The sequence below is a fragment of the Nerophis lumbriciformis genome, linkage group LG02 (genome assembly GCF_033978685.3).
Source record: "Nerophis lumbriciformis linkage group LG02, RoL_Nlum_v2.1, whole genome shotgun sequence".
In the NCBI taxonomy this organism is placed as follows: domain Eukaryota; kingdom Metazoa; phylum Chordata; class Actinopteri; order Syngnathiformes; family Syngnathidae; genus Nerophis; species Nerophis lumbriciformis.
Genome location: NC_084549.2, coordinates 36,902,342 through 36,919,809, shown reverse-complemented (window position 1 = coordinate 36,919,809; position 17,468 = coordinate 36,902,342). Strand labels below are relative to the sequence as shown.

At 39.9% G+C, this 17,468-nt stretch overlaps 3 protein-coding genes across 6 annotated transcripts in view; 1 reads left to right on the top strand and 2 right to left on the bottom strand.

Annotated features, from left to right (window-relative positions):
* The window catches only part of LOC133607413 (heparan-alpha-glucosaminide N-acetyltransferase), a 76,894-nt gene extending 66,928 nt beyond the window's left edge, over positions 1 to 9,966 (bottom strand). The window contains exons 1-3 of one of the 4 annotated variants that reach the window (XM_061962035.1): positions 9,748 to 9,966; positions 6,698 to 6,821; positions 5,331 to 5,425 (exon numbers count right to left, since the gene is read on the bottom strand). In XM_061962035.1, the coding sequence (XP_061818019.1) occupies positions 5,331 to 5,425; positions 6,698 to 6,779 (177 nt within the window). In that variant the 5' untranslated portion in view covers positions 6,780 to 6,821; positions 9,748 to 9,966. Of the gene's footprint in view, positions 1 to 5,330; positions 5,426 to 6,697; positions 6,822 to 9,228; positions 9,362 to 9,747 lie in introns of those variants that run through there. The other 3 variants (XM_061962028.1, XM_061962009.1, XM_061962018.1) reach the window with 3 other exon arrangements.
* Positions 9,385 to 15,360, top strand: pcbd1 (pterin-4 alpha-carbinolamine dehydratase/dimerization cofactor of hepatocyte nuclear factor 1 alpha). The gene is made up of 4 exons (XM_061962061.1): positions 9,385 to 9,531; positions 10,108 to 10,239; positions 10,318 to 10,398; positions 14,566 to 15,360. Exons 1-4 carry the CDS (start codon positions 9,529 to 9,531, stop codon positions 14,656 to 14,658), a joined length of 309 nt encoding a protein of 102 aa, XP_061818045.1. The 5' UTR covers positions 9,385 to 9,528; the 3' UTR covers positions 14,659 to 15,360.
* Positions 15,361 to 17,468, bottom strand: part of sgpl1 (sphingosine-1-phosphate lyase 1) — a 35,501-nt gene continuing 33,393 nt past the window's right edge. The window contains exon 14 of the mRNA XM_061962049.1: positions 15,361 to 17,043. Coding sequence (XP_061818033.1) covers positions 16,897 to 17,043 — 147 coding nt within the window. The 3' untranslated portion in view covers positions 15,361 to 16,896. The remainder of the gene's footprint in view (positions 17,044 to 17,468) is intronic.

Here is a 17,468-nt window from a genome sequence, read left to right as displayed (position 1 = left end):
CAAAGAGGATCTGCACAGGTTCATAGGGATGCTGACTTACCTGTCCCCATATATACCAAAGTTTGCGGATAAAGCTCACACCCTGAGGGGGCTGCTAAAAAACGAAGCACCATGGATATGGGACACTGACCACCAGGAGTGCTTCGAAAATCTGAAGTCAACAGTCACCGAGCATGCCTGCCTGAAATACTATGACCCAAACACTCCTTTAACCCTCGAGGTTGACGCGTCACAGAAAGGATTGGGCATGGCCCTTGTACAGAACGACAGACCCATCGCTTTTGGCTCCAAGACACTGACTGACTGCCAGTCGAGGTACAGTAACATAGAGCGAGAGATGCTAGCCATAGTGTATGGGATGCAACGATACCACACATACCTTTATGGGAAATCGTTTATCGTGGTAACGGACCACAAACCACTAGTCACCATATGTGCGAAGCCATTGCATGCTGCACCACCACGACTCCAGCGCATGCTGATAAAGACACAGGGATACAACTATGATGTCATATACCGACCAGGACCCCAAATGATTCTGGCGGACACCCTGAGCCGGCTGCCAAACCCTGAAAACCACGGTGACATAGAGCTGGATGAACGCATTGATGGTGTTGATGCAGAGATCGAAGACCCACAGCAACACACTGTCGCAATAATAAACTTTTCCCCTGAGAAGCAGGATGCTCTCCGCACTGAGACTGCCAAGGATCACAGACTCAACGCACTCAAAGATGTAATCCACCAAGGCTGGCCAGAGAACATCAAGGACATGCCGAAAGATCTGCGTGCCTACTGGTCCTTCAGAGATGAGCTTGCAATGGAATCAGGAGTCATATTCAAAGGCAGACAGATACTCATTCCAGAATCTATGACTGATGACATACTGACACAGCTACATGTTGGCCACCAAGGCATCGAGAAAACACGTCGCCTTGCAAGAGAGAGTGTATACTGGATTAAAATGAATGATGACATTGAGAGTGTGTGCAGGTCATGCAGGGTGTGTGTGGAACATCAGGATGCAAACCCAAAACAACCCCTTCACCCACACCACTTACCGTCAAAACCATGGCAGTCTGTGGCCTCTGACCTATTCGAGGTCAAAGGTCGCCTGTTCCTTCTAACTGTAGACAGGTACTCCAAATACCCATTAGTAGATGAGATGCCCGTGCCGGCGTCTAGCCATGCGGTCGCACAAAAGCTGCGATTATACATGTCGCTATTCGGACGGGTGGACGAAATCCTAACAGACAACGGGCCTCAGTACACAGGGCAGGCCTTCAAGATATGTTTAACAGACTGGGGGATCAAGCACATTACAAGCTCGCCCCACTACCCAAAGAGCAACGGGTTCATTGAAAGGCATGTGAGACACATCAAATCGATTGTAACAAAAACCCTGGTACATGGAGGCGACCTTCAGATGGCATTACTGCCAGTCAGAGCAACACCCATCGATAGCAAACTACCATCACCTGCAGAGCTGATGTTTGGAAGACCTATTGCTACCCTGCTACCAAGCAGAGCAGATCCAGGGAAGGAGGAACATAGGCTACACCTGGAACAAAGAACAGAGGACATGAAGGAGCACCACGACCGTGGATGCCGCAGAGAACTGCCCCCACTCTGTCCCGGACAGCATGTGACGGTGGTGAACAAGGACAGAGGAACATGGCATCCAGCTATTGTTGTACAAAAGTGCAATGAGCCAAGAAGCTATGTTGTACAAACACCAAATGGCAACCGGATCAGACGGTGCAGGAGCCACCTGCGTGAGCTATACAACCCACAAATGCAGAGAAGCGTAAACCAGGCCCACATTGCTGAGCCACAGCACCAAGAGGAGGACACTCACCAGGGTCACCATGGGCCACCGGACACGGCCACAACGCCACCATGTGACACACAGTCTCCCAATAGCCCAGATCCTAAACACACCAGATCACAGGCACCCAATAGCCCAGGACAGAGGCACACAAGAGGTGGTAGGGCTATACACAGGCCCTCTCACTACAAGGACTATGTGTAGTCCATGTTACGTTGGTTCTTATTGAATCATTGACGTTATTGTTTTTGCAGACTAGGTGTTTACCAAAAAAAAAACAGGAACAAGGGAATTGATGGACATTACACTACTTACTGATGTTTGCACTAATGTTTGAAAGTGATATCGCTCATGTTGGTTACCTGAGGAATGTTATGTTTTTGTGTTTCTTGCAGAGAATTTATTATAACTAAATTTACAGGGGAGGTGTTAGAACTAAACAGTGATATGTGCTGAGAACGGATATGACGCGGCGGATGCACGACGGACCTTTTATGATGTAACACCACTACTAGCATGCCGGCCATGTAAACAACCGGGTTGAAATAAAACATGTTCCAGTCATAATTACCCAGTGTATTATTTATATACATACAATAATACTTCAGCACCGTGATTACAGAGAGCAAACTAGCTCATACAGCTATTGACATATTGAGCCGATGAGCTGCTGCAGCGCCTCTGAGTTAGTAAAAGTTAATTCTAGATTATTAATCATGCCTCTCACCAGGATAGTAGAAGGTTGTTGCCATGAACTGAGTAGTTGGTCAACTTTGACATTCAAGTTGGACCCGGAGATCGCGAGAAAGACACAAAAAGACGTTTGTTTTGGTTTTATTTTTTTTATCTACGGGAGGAATATGATTAATTATTCATCTAAGCAGGAAGATATACACACTCCATCAGTCGGCATCCCAGTGAGAGCAGACATTGTACAGTAAGTGGTTGTTTCTAAGCAGGAAGATATACACATTCCATCAGTCGGCATCCCAGTGCGAGCAGACATTGTACAGTAAGTGGTTGTTTTCTTATAGTGGTAGTTGTATTTCTTGTTTAACACTTAGCAATTGTAGTGTTTCACTAAAGCTGTATATGCTAATCACACATCTTCTAAAAATTGTAGCTCATCTTCCTTATATTTAGGCTAAAAAATATCAGTTTCTGGATCATCATTTGTCCCAAAGTAGTCATCATTGTCTCCAATGAAATCTGTTATGATAGTTGTAGTCGTTGTTGTAGGATATAGCGGACGTTGTGAGGCGTCTGTGAAATTAATGCCGCTTAAAATTAGTGAAATACGTAAATATTACATGTTATTGATAATGTGCCTGTTACTAAATGACATACCGGTATATAGTATGTATAAAACGTTGATGGAGGTTTTCAAGAAGTATTTAGAGCCCTTTATAGACGTAATAGAGTGAGTCCCTTTACCGCCATTGTTAACTGACTTTTGCTAGCGTTATTTACAAGTTAGAATGCATATATAAGAAAAACATATGTGCGCTTTTCTCATATAAAGATTGTGAACAATAAGCAAAATTCCCCCCAAAAAAGTGCAGTTCCCCTTTCAGTATTGCACTATTTCACCTCAGGTATATTTAGTCTTATCTAGTCTATGTACATTACCCTCTACAACTCCAATAAAAACCAAGTAAAAAACTACAACACAAATATTGAGACAGTGTGAATGGTTTTGAACAAAAATGCAACAAAAAAACAACAACCCTGAAAATGCCCTCAGATCAGTTATGTTACTTTTAGACCCACAAATGATTCCTGAATCACAGAGTCTCTTTCATTCAAACATCTCCACCATCATTATAGGCATGACCAAAGGGTTGTCAAAGGACCTCAAGGACACGATTGTAAACCTGCACAAGTCGAGTTTGCATAATTGGCCATGACGCATGTGCATGTATATTTCAACACAAATCTTTGTAGTATCAATATTTTAGCCCTGTTTCATTACATTAGGCTTTTTTGTTCTGTTTTTGCTGTTTTTTTTAACCACTGGCCGCTTATGTCCCCCAGGGAGCACTTTAGACATCCTTTGTTTTCGTATTCTAACCAAACGACGGAAAATAGTCTCCTTGCTTTGTCTGTCTTCTTAGCGCAAATGCTAGTCATGACTCCCGTGGGCCGGTACACTTGTGGAGGTGTTCTGCACGCTTCCACACTTCGCCTTTCATGGCGGCGGTAAGGCACACTCCCCGGGCCGGTGCATCTTCTTTATAAATACAATTTTTTTTATTTACTTACTTACTTCTCTCTAGAGGCAAATATTTCTCCTTTCGTGACCGCTTGTGTTTGATTAATGAGTGTATCATTTGGTTTGTGTAATTTGCTTGTTTGGTGTGCTATGTTTCACTTGACTACTTCCTGTCTTTCACTTTTAATGGAATTTGCCGCGGAATTAAGAACACAACAACAGTTAGTAGCAATAAATCTGTTCTTTGTCGTTTTCTTCTACTGCTGCCTTATTTTTTTTTACGCGTACGCCTCGCTGAGCATGTACTGCATGAATGAGCACTTCTCTTGTGAGAATGAATGGATTATTGGGGGTGATTGTTTGACAGACCAAATTAAAAGCTATTGAGCAACTTTCTCTTTAAGTGGGTATTAGTATCATCTTATTATCTAACATGTCATCATCACACATGATCATGTATTACAGGAGTTCTTATCCTTTTTTGCCTCTGGGCCAAACTTTTCCACTACAGAGAGGTCCGGGACCACTCAAACATTAACACTGAATTAGTAATCTTACTCTTGATTTTATTCATATTCATTAATTATATCTAACATACTTACAGTTTACAACTTTGTCAAAGGATATGCAACTGGCTGATAACAAAAATAATTACTAATCAAATATACTGCAAAAGAAGGGACTCATAAAAAATTATAATGAATAAACAATAGGGACAAGCGGTAGAAAATGGATGAATGGAAATAATAAATAGATAACTATACATATAATTACGCAGTGCGAAAAAAAATACATTACGAGTAAATAACAAATATAATTTATATAGATGTGTTGTTTAAATAAGCTGTCAATTAAATTTAAGTGCAAAAATACATCTTCACCGATTTTTGTGCTTAAGAAACTTCTCTATGACTTTAACTCCAGACTTCTTCTGTTTGTTTAACATTGTCATTACTGCCACAAGTAATGGAAAAGTTTATTACAACTAAGTACTGCTGCAGCCCTTCTTGACCAAAGCTGAAAAACAGATATTTTTGTCCGGCCCTCCAACAATGGTTAAGAAACACTGATGTATGATACCAACAACTTATTGTATTTAAAATAAACAAAAAAGTAATACATTTTGAGACATCAAGAGCAGGATGGATTGATAAAAATACATGTTAAAAACCTCATCAGCTGAGTTCAGAGACAATGAAAAGATATGACAGAGTAAAATTATGTATTCATTATTTGTTTTTGTTTTTTAAATGAAATGTTTGTGCATCAATGATAGGAGACATTGTTTACCTTGTAGCAATAATCTGAAGTGTACAAGACCTCCACGTCGTGGGGCAGCTGGTTATAAAACATTAAGAGAGCTTGGTCCATTTTCAGCGTGTGCCCTGCATGGAGTCAAATGACATAAACAACTTTATGTACATCATTAAAACAAGATATCAAATCTTCCTCAAGATCACAATCGCCTTAGCACTTGATGAGTCCTTAAAAAGCAGAACTACTGGTGCGTTGTTTAAAATAGAACACTTTTTAACGATAGCTGTGAGAAGAATGTGAGCGTATTTAGACAGTTTAAAACACAGGTGTCGAACTCAAGGCCCAGGGGCCAGATCTGGCCTGCCACATTATTTGGAAATAATATGTATCTTTAAAGTACTTAGTTTTTTCCATTTTGACAGACAAATATATACAGTATGTACTGCATGAAATTGCACACCTTTTTAAACTCTAATAGTATCCAATATTGCACCAAGTATTACTTTATCATACTTTCTAAGCAATTATTTTGTCAAAAATAAAAATAAATACTTAAATATCTGATTAACTTATAATTTCAAAGCAAGTTATCCATCAAATTTTACACTGTAAAAATGAAAATAGAGTTTGTGGTAAAATGTAAGTTTTTTGTTTGTTTGTTTTTTACAGCATATTAGTGAAAATTAGAAAAATAACTCTTTTTTTACGGTAAAATTCTATTGACTGAACGACCAGTTTTTTACCATCAAATCGAGGGTTGTTTTTACAGTGTATTAATGGAAATGGAAAAACAGTGTCACATTTTTTTTGCACGGTAAAAAACTGGCAGCTTAGTTGCCAGAATAGAAATAACAGTGGTACTGTTTTGCTATTTGCAGTAATATGTTGTAAAAAAAACACCCTAAATACTACAGTAAAAAAAATAATCTAGTGACCGTGTTTGCCAGTTGTTTTTTTATCGTAAAATCTTCGGTCATTTTTACATTGAATGGGAAAAAGGTACCTCTGCAATGTTCACGGTAAAATTCCAGTGACTAAGCTGCCAGTTGTTTTCCCATAAAATCTAACAATACACATTTTAGTTTTACAGTACATTTCTATTTTATTATAAAAATACCTATTTTTACTGTCAAATCTACATATATATATATTTTTTTTACAGCGTACGTAAAAAATATATGCAATAATCAAATGCATAGGCAAAATTGTGTATTATTTGCTGTTACAGGTAGCCGTCTGATGACAGCCATAACTGTGACGTGGCCCTCAATGAAAAGGAGTTTGACATCCCTGATTTAAAAACATATTCAGGTTTTAGTGGAAGCTTTTCTGTGCACAATTCAAACCAAGAAATACCCCAACGGATTTAATCCACTGCTGAACACATTGTGTGCACTCACCTGCTGCGACGTTGGCGCCACAAAGACTGGTGAAAATAACAACTAAAGTCAAAACAGCTCGCACAAGTCGCACCGGCTCCATGTTGCACCTTGAAAACCCTTCCACTGCTCATCTTTATAACTCCTGTATAAAGAAGGGTCAAAGGGCGACATGAGGGTGAGGTTTGTGGTTTCTGTCATATGGTTTGTCAAGTTTGGAATTCCTTTTTATGGCACACTGAGTCTGCAATTTAGTGGAGGAGGTCACTGACACAATTACACACAGCATTTTAGGAACGCCTGCAAAAGCTAATGGAATTCAACATAACAAGTCAGCTTTTAACGCTTTCCTGCAAAGTTGACACTACAGCAGGCAGCTATTCAAAAGCTGTTTCTGTATATCCTAGTTGTGAATCAGTGAACACTACTAGTGTGTCATGCCATACACCATGGGTGTCAAACTCTGGCCCGCGGGCCAAATTTGGCCCGCCATGTAATTTCACTTGGCCCGTGAGGTGATATCAAATTAACACTAGAGCTCGCCCGCCGATTATATACAGCGGCGGTGCTGCAGTACACCGCTAATTCTCATACTTGCCAAACCTCCCGGAAGACTCCCAAATTTCAGTACCCCTCCCGAGAATTGTAACTCCCCTTTTAGTCCAGTCCAAGAAGTGCTGGACAAGTTATATAATATGTGCGGCTGTGGCACTCACACACGAGTGAATGCAACGCATACTTGATCTTCAGGGATACAGGTTATACTGAGGGTGCTAGTATAAAAACCTTTAACATTGTTAGAAATATACGCCACACTGTGAATCCACACCAAACAAGAATGACAAACACATTTTGGGAGAACATCCGCACAGTAACACAACATAAACACAACAGAACAAATACCCAGAACCCTTTGCAGCACTAACTCTTCCGGGACGCTACAATATACACCCCCGCTACCTCCAAACCCCCATTCACTGTACAAACATACATATACACATACTGTACATATACAACTACATATACATACATACACTCATGCTCATAATCACATTCCATCAAACATAAATTAACTAGGGTAAACTGGGTATAACACATGGCACACTGACCAAGCTTAACCTATTCTTACTATAACAATCTACAAGGTTAATATAGGTTGCTTCTCTTTCTTCCCCTCCATTTTTCTGCTTTCTTTTGTATCTCTAATTATCATTACGTATATGTATTGTTGCATTTGAACAACTGTATTGTTGATAATAGAGGTAAATTATTGGTATTGTTCATTATCAATAGCGCTATTTATATTGGTATTTGTATTACTCTAGTGTAATAATGCTCATTGTCATTTCTGTATTATTTTTTATTTTCGCTAACTGCTTATTTGCTATCACTTTTACCATCATATTTGTACATATCGTATTTGCTGATGTTGCTCTATTGTTATTTTTGTGTTTGTTTTTGTCTCTGTGTCTTATCCCCCTCTTGTCCCCACGTATTTCCCCCTCTGTCTTCCTTTTGTTTCTCTTTCTATCCCCTCCTGCACCAAATGATAATATAAATACATTTAATAAAGTCAAATACAAATAAGGCAACAAGAGAAGTATCCCACACTTCTCTTTTGTAAAGTAAATCTGTACAGCATAAACTATATGATTTGCCTAAAAGCTGGACAGAACAAAAAAAACAAAAAAAAACAATAACAACAAAACAACATGCCAACTTCATTGGTTTTGGGTTTTGTAGTTCCATCCATCCATCCATTTTTAACCGCTTGTCCCATTTGGGGTCGTGGGGGGTCGCTGGAGCCTATCTCAGCTACAATCGGGCGGAAGGCGGGGTACACTCTGGACAAGTCGCCACCTCATCGCAGGGCCAACACAGATAGACAGACAACATTCACACTCACATTCACACATTAGGGACCATTTAGTGTTGCCAATCAACCTATGCCCAGGTGCATGTTTTTGGAGGTGGGAGGAAGCCGGAGTACCCGGAGGGAACCCACGCAGTCACGGGGATAACATGCAAACTCCACACAGAAAGATCCCAAGGCCGGGATTGAACTCAGGACTACTCAGGACCTTTGTATTGTGAGGCAGATGCACTAACCCCTCGCCCACCGTGCTGCCCGGGTTTTGTAGTTGTCATCTATTTATGCTATTTGTACTAACTAAAGGAACTTTACAATTTACATTTTAGCTATTTGTGTTCCATGCCTAAAATTGATGTTTTTGGCCTGAGGCCCATTGGCACATTCAATAGTTTCAGATGTTTATGCACCCACGGTATAGAGATGCAGAACAATTCAAAGTTCTCCCACTAGATGGCAGAAAGTACAAAAATAACCTGTTTATCCACTTTTGTCACTCATGTAACAGAAGAAGTCATAGCACACTTTTTAAATGTAAATTATGAATCTTGGCTCGATAAAGCTTTCTTTAACGGTAAAGCAGTCTCATTCCCCCATGCGGTGAAGTGTTAAACCCTTCATGTCCCTCCTCTCATTTCATTACGCGCTTCATTCCCCCGAGTTCACGGGGGCAGCCGCTGACCTTTGACAGGGACTCCACTCACTCGGTCACGGGAGAAACAAGTTTGACGCGATATTCTCAACGGAGCGCCGTATGAAAGTTTAAGGTCTTTAATTATGTCAAACACGAGCATTATAACAAGTGTGTTTGACTTTAGCGTCTTGCCTGAAGCCTGCGCTGCCTTCAGATTAAACCTGTGTTGACCGACGCATTTGTGCTCAGGCGTCAGCACGGGCAGCTAAAAGGAGGACCTTCAGAGCTGCTCATGTGTTGATTCATTCCAGTGTGTCACAGCACAGTGCATGCAAACACTCTGCAAACATGGTGAGTACACACACACACACACACACACACACACACACCCTTTTGTCTGATGTGTTAGTTGCTAAATGCAGTACTTTAGTTTCAAGATGTGTTCTTTTTGCTCTTAAAATGTTATTGTGCAAATGTATGATGTTATAGTGTTGTTTATAAAAAAAAGAGGCTTGTTTGCTGTTTGCTGCTGCCAATGATCAGCAGATTAGAGCGTTGCTAGGTTACCTGTTGATGTCATCGCTCTCTTGTACTGTAGGTCTCTCACATCTGCTTGCTGTCTTTGTCCCCCTGCAAAGAAAGATTGGGCAATAAAGTCACACATTTTTAATGGAGTTTGAGTCATGGTCATGAGGAAATCAGCAAAAGTGACTTGAAATGCATGTGACCCTGCATCATGTGGCAAAATGGCAAATGAAATAATCCACCCGCCCCCTTCCTCTCATGTCTGCCATACTTTTGAACAAGCTTGTTTTTTTAAGCCAAAAAAGGCAGCTTGTCATTGTTTCCAGATGGGTTTCCGTGCAACCAATCACAGTTTGAGCTGCTGCAACTGCCCCTCTCTCTCTCTCTCTCTCTCTCTTTCAGGCCACCAAAATCCAGAGACTGACCGAGGAGGAGAGAGCTCATCTTCTCCCGCTGCTGCAGAACGCCCAATGGGTGGAGGTGGTGGGACGGGACGCCATCTACAAGGAGTTTGTCTTTAAAGATTTTAATCAGGTTCATGACAAGCAAACACACAAGCAACACGCACATTGACCGGCCGGCTGATTGATCGATTGATCATGTAATCTTCAGGCTTTTGGGTTCATGTCCAGAGTGGCACTGCAAGCGGAGAAGATGGACCATCATCCTGAGTGGTTCAACGTTTACAATAAGGTAAATTGTTGCAAAAAGTTGCAAAGGAGATAAAAAAAACTTTTTTCATGGTTACTTTGATGCAGGGTTCGGCAACCCAAAACGTTGAAAGAGCCATATTGGACCAAAAAATACAAAAAACAAATCTGTCTGGAGCCGCGCAAAAATGAAAAGCTGTGTTATAATGAAGGCAACACATGATGTATGTGTCTAAATGAGCTATACTAGCCTACTATCAAAATGACTATGGAATGTTGAAATGTAACTATTTATTGTACACATTTTTACAACATTAGAAACCATTAGTAAATCGGAGGCTATTCAGAAGGTGAGATAACTCCTGGAAATTACTGGCTTTCCATGGCCAAAGGTACAGATGTGTGTGTCCAAGTTGAAGGAAACGGCTAATAGCTTTATTACAATCTTTGGCAAGCTGGGTAACGTTTGCTGTGGTCTGGAACAACATGGCACACAAACAACTATCTGAAATGCCGCCAACACAACATTACATACAGATAACGTGTCATGAGACATGCAGAACTAAATTATATACAAAGAGGATAAAAGTAAAGGATATTAAATGAGCTCAAATATAACTACAAACGAGGCATAATGATGCAATATGTACATACAGCTAGCCTAAATAGCATGTTAGCATCAATTAGCTTGCAGTCATGCACCGACCACATATGTCTGATTAGCACTCCAACAAGTCAATAACATCAACAAAGCGCACCTTTGTGCATTCAGGCACAGCATAAAACTTTGGTGGACAAAATGAGACAAAGAAAGAGTGGAAGATGTTATATGTAAACAAACTGTTGCATCACAGTTCACACTGGTGAGTTCAAGAACTGCCAAAATTAGTAGGACAAAACAATGTTCACCAAATACTCTCATCAGTGAAGCTAACACACAAACATATTAAACAGTGGGCTTTCTTCAAATGGGGAAGGTTTGTGTCATGTTTGTCCTCAAACAAAAAACATACTAAAACTAAAAAAATATTCCCCCCATCTTTTTCCATTTTCAATCTTTTTTAAAATGCTCCAGGGAGCCACTTCGAGCCGCGGGTTGCTGACCCCCGCTTTAGTGAAATAATTGTGGAAATAATTTAATTGAGCACATAAAATTGGGTCAACTGTGTTTAAATTATTTGTAAATCTATAATTTATGTAACTTTTATAATTTGTGAATATACAATATATACGCATATTATTTAACTAATAAGTTCTACCATTATTATAATGTATGATTAATTTATAAATAATGTATAAGTTAATTGATGTATCATTTAGTTATTCCATCAATCCATTTTCTACCATTTGTCCCTCTCTGGGTCACGGGTATGGCTGGAACCTATCCCAGCTGCACTCGGGCGGAAGGCGGGGTACACACTGGACAAGTCGCCACCTCATCACAGGGCCAACACAGACAGAGAGACAACATTCACACTCACATTCACACACTAGGGCCAATTTAGTGTTGCATCCATCCAATTTCTACCGCTTGTCCCTTTCGGGGTTGCGGGGGGTGCTGGAGCTTATCTCAGCCGCATTTGGGCGGAAGGCAGGGTACACCCTGGACAAGTCGCCACCTCATCGCAGGGCCAACACAGATAGACGGACAACATTCACACTCACATTCACACACTAGGGCCAATTTAGTGTTGCCAATTATTATAATTGGTAAACAATGGATATATTATTTATTTATAAATTATATAATACTTATTTACCATGAATTGATTAACGTGGACCCCGACTTAAACAAGTTGAAAAACTTATTTGGGTGTTACCATTTAGTGGTCAATTGTACGGAATATGTACTGTACTGTGCAATCTACTAATACAAGTTTCAATCAATCAATACTAATGTATAAATTATGAATGAATTAATGTATTAAAACAAATAAAACATGTAATTATTATGGTTTATCATACATAACTTATAGATTAATTAATGTATACTTTATACAATTATTATAATTTATTAATCATTTTGTTTTAAAACAAACTGCAACATTGTACACACATTGTAATTCACCATCATGCATTCTATTTGTGGCGCCCTGTTCACCCTTGAGCATAAACACATTATAACGGGACTGTCTGTAAACGCAGCATGTCATTACAACTCCGTACAGCAGATGTCGTTGTGGTTTGTGCAGCCCTTGGAGGCATTTGTGATTAAGGGCTGTATAAATAAACTTTGATTGATGAACAGTAAATATATATTTTTACAAAATGTACAATCCTTTTTAAAGACAAAGCAACAATTTTGCACATTTCAACTCCTACATATTTGCAAAGTTTCCATCCTTGAACATTCCTGGTATTTTTGCACACCTTGCTGCAATTAGTGATCACTTCATCCATCCATCCATTTTCTACCGCTTGTCCCTTTTGGGGTCGCGGGGGGTGCTGGAGCCTATCTCCGCTGCATTTGGGCGGAAGGCGGGGTACACCCTGGACAAGTCGCCACCTCATCACATAGTGATCACTTCATGATCTTTTTAATTATTTAGTGAAGTTTATATTATATAGTGAATTATATTTACCGTATTTTTCGGAGTATAAGTCGCACCGGAGTATAAGTCGCACCTGCCGAAAATGCATAATAAAGAAGGAAAAAAAACATATATAAGTTGCACTGGAGCCCGGCCAAACTATGAAAAAAACTGCGACTTATAGTCCGAAAAATACGGTATATAGCGCTTTTCTCTAGTGACTCAAAGCGCTTTACATAGTGAAACCCAATATCTAAGTTACATTTAAACCAGTGTGGGTGGCACTGGGAGCAGGTGGGTAGAGTGTCTTGCCCAAGGACACAACGGCAGCGACTAGGATGGCGGAAGCGGGGATTGAACCTGCAACCCTCAAGTTGCTGGCACGGTCGCTCTACCAACCGAGCTATACCGCCCCATTTACAATATAAGAACGGCCTACTCCAGTCCATGGAGTAGGCCATACATTCAACAATTGAGTTTTTGAAGCATCTATTCATCCGTCCATTTTTTACCGCTTGTTCCTTTCGGGGCAGTGTTTTGGAATTGTTCCAGAGATGTCTTTTAAGTATTTATTTGAGATCTCAAATAACATCAGCAAGTATACGCTGCTTACAAAAGAAGGAAGAGAGAGCCAGAGAAAGACAAAGAAAAACTTCCAGATTTTCATATCTGGAAGACAGAGGAGGAGGGGTTGGGGCAAAGTGGCCCGTTTTAGGGGGGTGAGGAAGGAGGATTAGAAAAATACGGACATACATCTGATTGTGAACAGGAATGTTTTGGTTAAACATTGGGAAAGGCAGTAATACAGCATCAATCACAAAAGAAACCCATTTGGAGAGTAACCTTTGACAAAAAAGACAAATACAATATACATGATGTGATCATTTGCATCACAACAGTTCTTGTCTCATGTTCTTGGGATGTGTGGGGGATAGGGTGTAAGAAGAACCAAACAGAGCGATCTCTGCAGGTCCAGGGGAATCTAGGAGGGGCCTATATAAGTGTCTTATCTTTAGACAAAAACAGATCATTGCAGCGAAGAGAAGCAAAACAACATAAATCACATGATGACTGTTACTTAGACTGAAATTGTTGTTAGACAAGAGAGTACTGAAATATTAATTTTGCCACAACAGCAGTCAGGTGGCTATTTTGTAACTTAATAGATGGTTGTAGACATCCTTCATTAGCACGTTGCCCTAATTCCTGAAACTGTTGTCACATGACTTGTCAAGTATTTTACTGGATTAAGGTTAACTTTCTGATATTGTTTTTAAAAGTGCTTTAGGAATCAATACAGCCCAAAGGACTGAGCAAAACCCATCACATGTAAATAAATAAATGATAAATGGGTTGTACTTGTATAGCGCTTTTCTACCTTCAAGGTACTCAAAGCGCTTTGACACTACTTCCACATTTACCCATTCACACACACATTCACACACTGATGGAGGGAGCTGCCATGCAAGGCGCTAACCAGCACCCATCAGGAGCAAGGGTGAAGTGTCTTGCTCAGGACACAACGGACATGACGAGGTTGGTACTAGGTGGGGATTGAACCAGGGACCCTCGGGTTGCGCACGGCCACTCTTCCACTGCGCCACGCCGTCCCCTTGTAATGCTATTATGTGACCTGCATGTACTTTGGTGACACGATTGTCCCTACATTGTGACCCCAGGTCCAGATCACCCTGAGCACACACGACTGTGGAGGTTTGTCCCAGCGTGACATCACGTTGGCCACTTTCATCGACCAAGCCTCTCTGATGTGACAAGATGGAGCATCGCGACACAGTCCACGGATATCACAATAATGTGTCTCACAGATTATCAAAGATCACTTACTGCCGGTCTAGAGAAGGTCAAATGTACATTTGAAATGTTTGTTGATGAGGTTTTTTTTTAATTAGAAATCCACTATTTTTTAACGTCCTACAATATATATGTCAAAATAGTTGAGTTTAAATTTAGCATGTACAGATTTAGTTTTAGCACATTTAATGTACAGATAGTATTAAAGTGGCCACCTGCATTCTGCCATACTATTTACCCCTGGTATATGGCATATCTTCTAATGCAGTTTTACCCATAAGTAAAGTAACAGAACTGTTGGAAAACAACTGTCACCGGCAGAACAGCGCCATCATCTGACTGTAAAGTCATGTGAGAGTATGCACATCATCAGGTGCATTATATGATGTGTCCTGTTTGTGTTTGCCAATAACCATGGATTGAAGTGGTTCAATTATCCTACCAATTTTGAAATCATTGATCGCACTGAGGCTGAAACTTACGGACAAATAATTATCGTATGTTCGGTAACGCTGGATTGCTTTCTCATCTGGTTATGTTGCATAGATATTTACACATTGATGGCTTAGAAAAATGCCATCAATACCATTTTGTGTTGGATTTTATTGCAAAATGTTGGTCATCAAATAAATAAATGTTTGAACTGAAACATGAGCCCAAAATCAGAGTGTATGTATTTTATTAAAAACAGAACACTATAGATTTCAATATGAGTAAACTTTCAAACCATAAATGTCAAATTGTTAAATTGGACTAGTTGACAGTATAGAAACCATATTGGATCATGCACTTAGATGTCCATATAGACATTTCATAAAACTCTAATAAGCACATTTATGGACCTCAATGATGTTTTCTACACGTCTGAATCCCTGAGGATGTTAGGATAAAATAAAAGTAGCACGACAACAAACCTCTGAAGGCACAGAGGTGAACACTCGTTATTGCTACAAGAACCTTATCAAACTACAAATCTCCATTGTCGCCATTAGTCTTCTAGCCATTAGTCTTCTAGCCATTAGTCTTCTAACCAGGCACACACTGCATAAACCCTGACTTGGAAGAACATTTATACATTCTGGATTAAATAATAACTACTCAACATACAGTATAAGTAATGACACCCAAAGACACACAAACAAGATAAGTGGCCCATATCAGCATCCTATAGGGGGCGCCGCGCCGCAAGGCTGAGGGGGAGAAATATTCTTATTTGTGGTCAGATCAGCTTCTCATTAGCCCTAATTGTTGTTAACCATTATTAGCAGATGACTTCATATTAATAAACAGGCATTGCACTACGAGACAAATAATGCCATTAGTACAATTAAGTTGTCAATAAACTTGAAAATTGCAGATCGCAAACTTTTCTCCCCCCTACATGAAAAGATAACATAAATGCCCTGACAGTGTTAAAGTTTCACAAGAGTCGACTTTTAGAGATAAAAGTTGCTATGTCGTGTTGCACAAGTAGAACGTGAGGTAGATTGAAAAAAGATAAATAATGGGTGGCTCCACACAGGAAGTCATTGATGTCAATCGCTTCAATTATTTTTAAATATGATTTAGTCTCACGGTTGTTTTAATTGGGATAAATAATTGATACAGCAGATAAGCTTTGGCTAACACTAGCTGTTTTTTTAAAAAGTGTTTTGTCTGACATGTGATTAAAAAAAAACCTCCCATGTTTGTACAAGTCCTAACTAGAAATGGACCCCAAAGGCAGATTAATTGAAAAGTAATTACAGTAAGTGCGAAAAGAAGGACCTAAGTGTCCAGAATGAGAGTGGTTTAAACAAGAACATTACCATTGTAGTGCTTTTACATAAAAAACAAAAACAATGCTGGATTTCCAGAACCAGTCTTGAGCAGTTTGATCCGGTTCCAAGAGCACAGCAGAGCAGCAAACTCTCAGTGGTCTGTTGTTGGTTTTTTTCAGCTGAGTCATCAGAGATTGTGAAACTGAAATGTTCCGACTTTTAAAAACAAAACGTAAGCTAAACTTGAAATGATTTTAACGACACACACATTTACAATATTATTTCAGTCAAAGACCAGAACCAGTCTTTGCCTCTGTGACGATCCAAATGGAGGTCTTGTGCTTTAAAAAACATTTGCAGGTGTTTTCCACACGATGATGCAGGATAAGGCAACCACTGAGCTATGAACTCGGAGGTGAGCGAGCTTCCCAGGCTCTACTATTGGTGGGCTTTGCCGTTACCATTCATGTGGTTTGTGTTTGATTTGGACACCTCTGTGCTGTAGAGACAGTCCAGGAAGCCTCGGGAGATCTCTGTTACCATGGATCTGTCTGGGATGGACTGGGCCATACCATAGATCGCTCCCTGGAAGAATACAGTATCATGAGTCCCCTGATCATTTATTATATCAACAACTGTTTTTTTACAGTGTTGGTAGCTAAACACACACAATTTATCCACAGAGACAATAATAAAATATTCTACTTGCACAATACTATAACCTGCGGGTAGAAAGCTGTCAAATGCAGCTTTTTGGCTCGTCAGTATTCTGAGGTAGTTATCAAATGACTGCACAAATGGTACACCATTATAACTGAGCGTCATGCTACTAATTAAATGAAACTATTTATTTAAACATACAATAAAATAAATTAAAGTGAAATCAATTCTTGTCAACACCCAAAGAGTAAATTAGCGAATGGTGTAACCCATTTAATACACAGTACAGTACATTGGTGCCCCAGTTTTTGTTTGTAATCTGTTCCAAAAGTTCAGACAAAGTCCGAAAG

Bases quoted from the DNA above. Each gene is read 5' to 3' on its own strand.
- pcbd1 (XM_061962061.1), top strand. The intron at 10,240-10,317 runs GTTCATGACAAG...TGTAATCTTCAG, and splicing joins TCTTTAAAGATTTTAATCAG to GCTTTTGGGTTCATGTCCAG. The intron at 10,399-14,565 runs GTAAATTGTTGC...TTGTGACCCCAG, and splicing joins GGTTCAACGTTTACAATAAG to GTCCAGATCACCCTGAGCAC.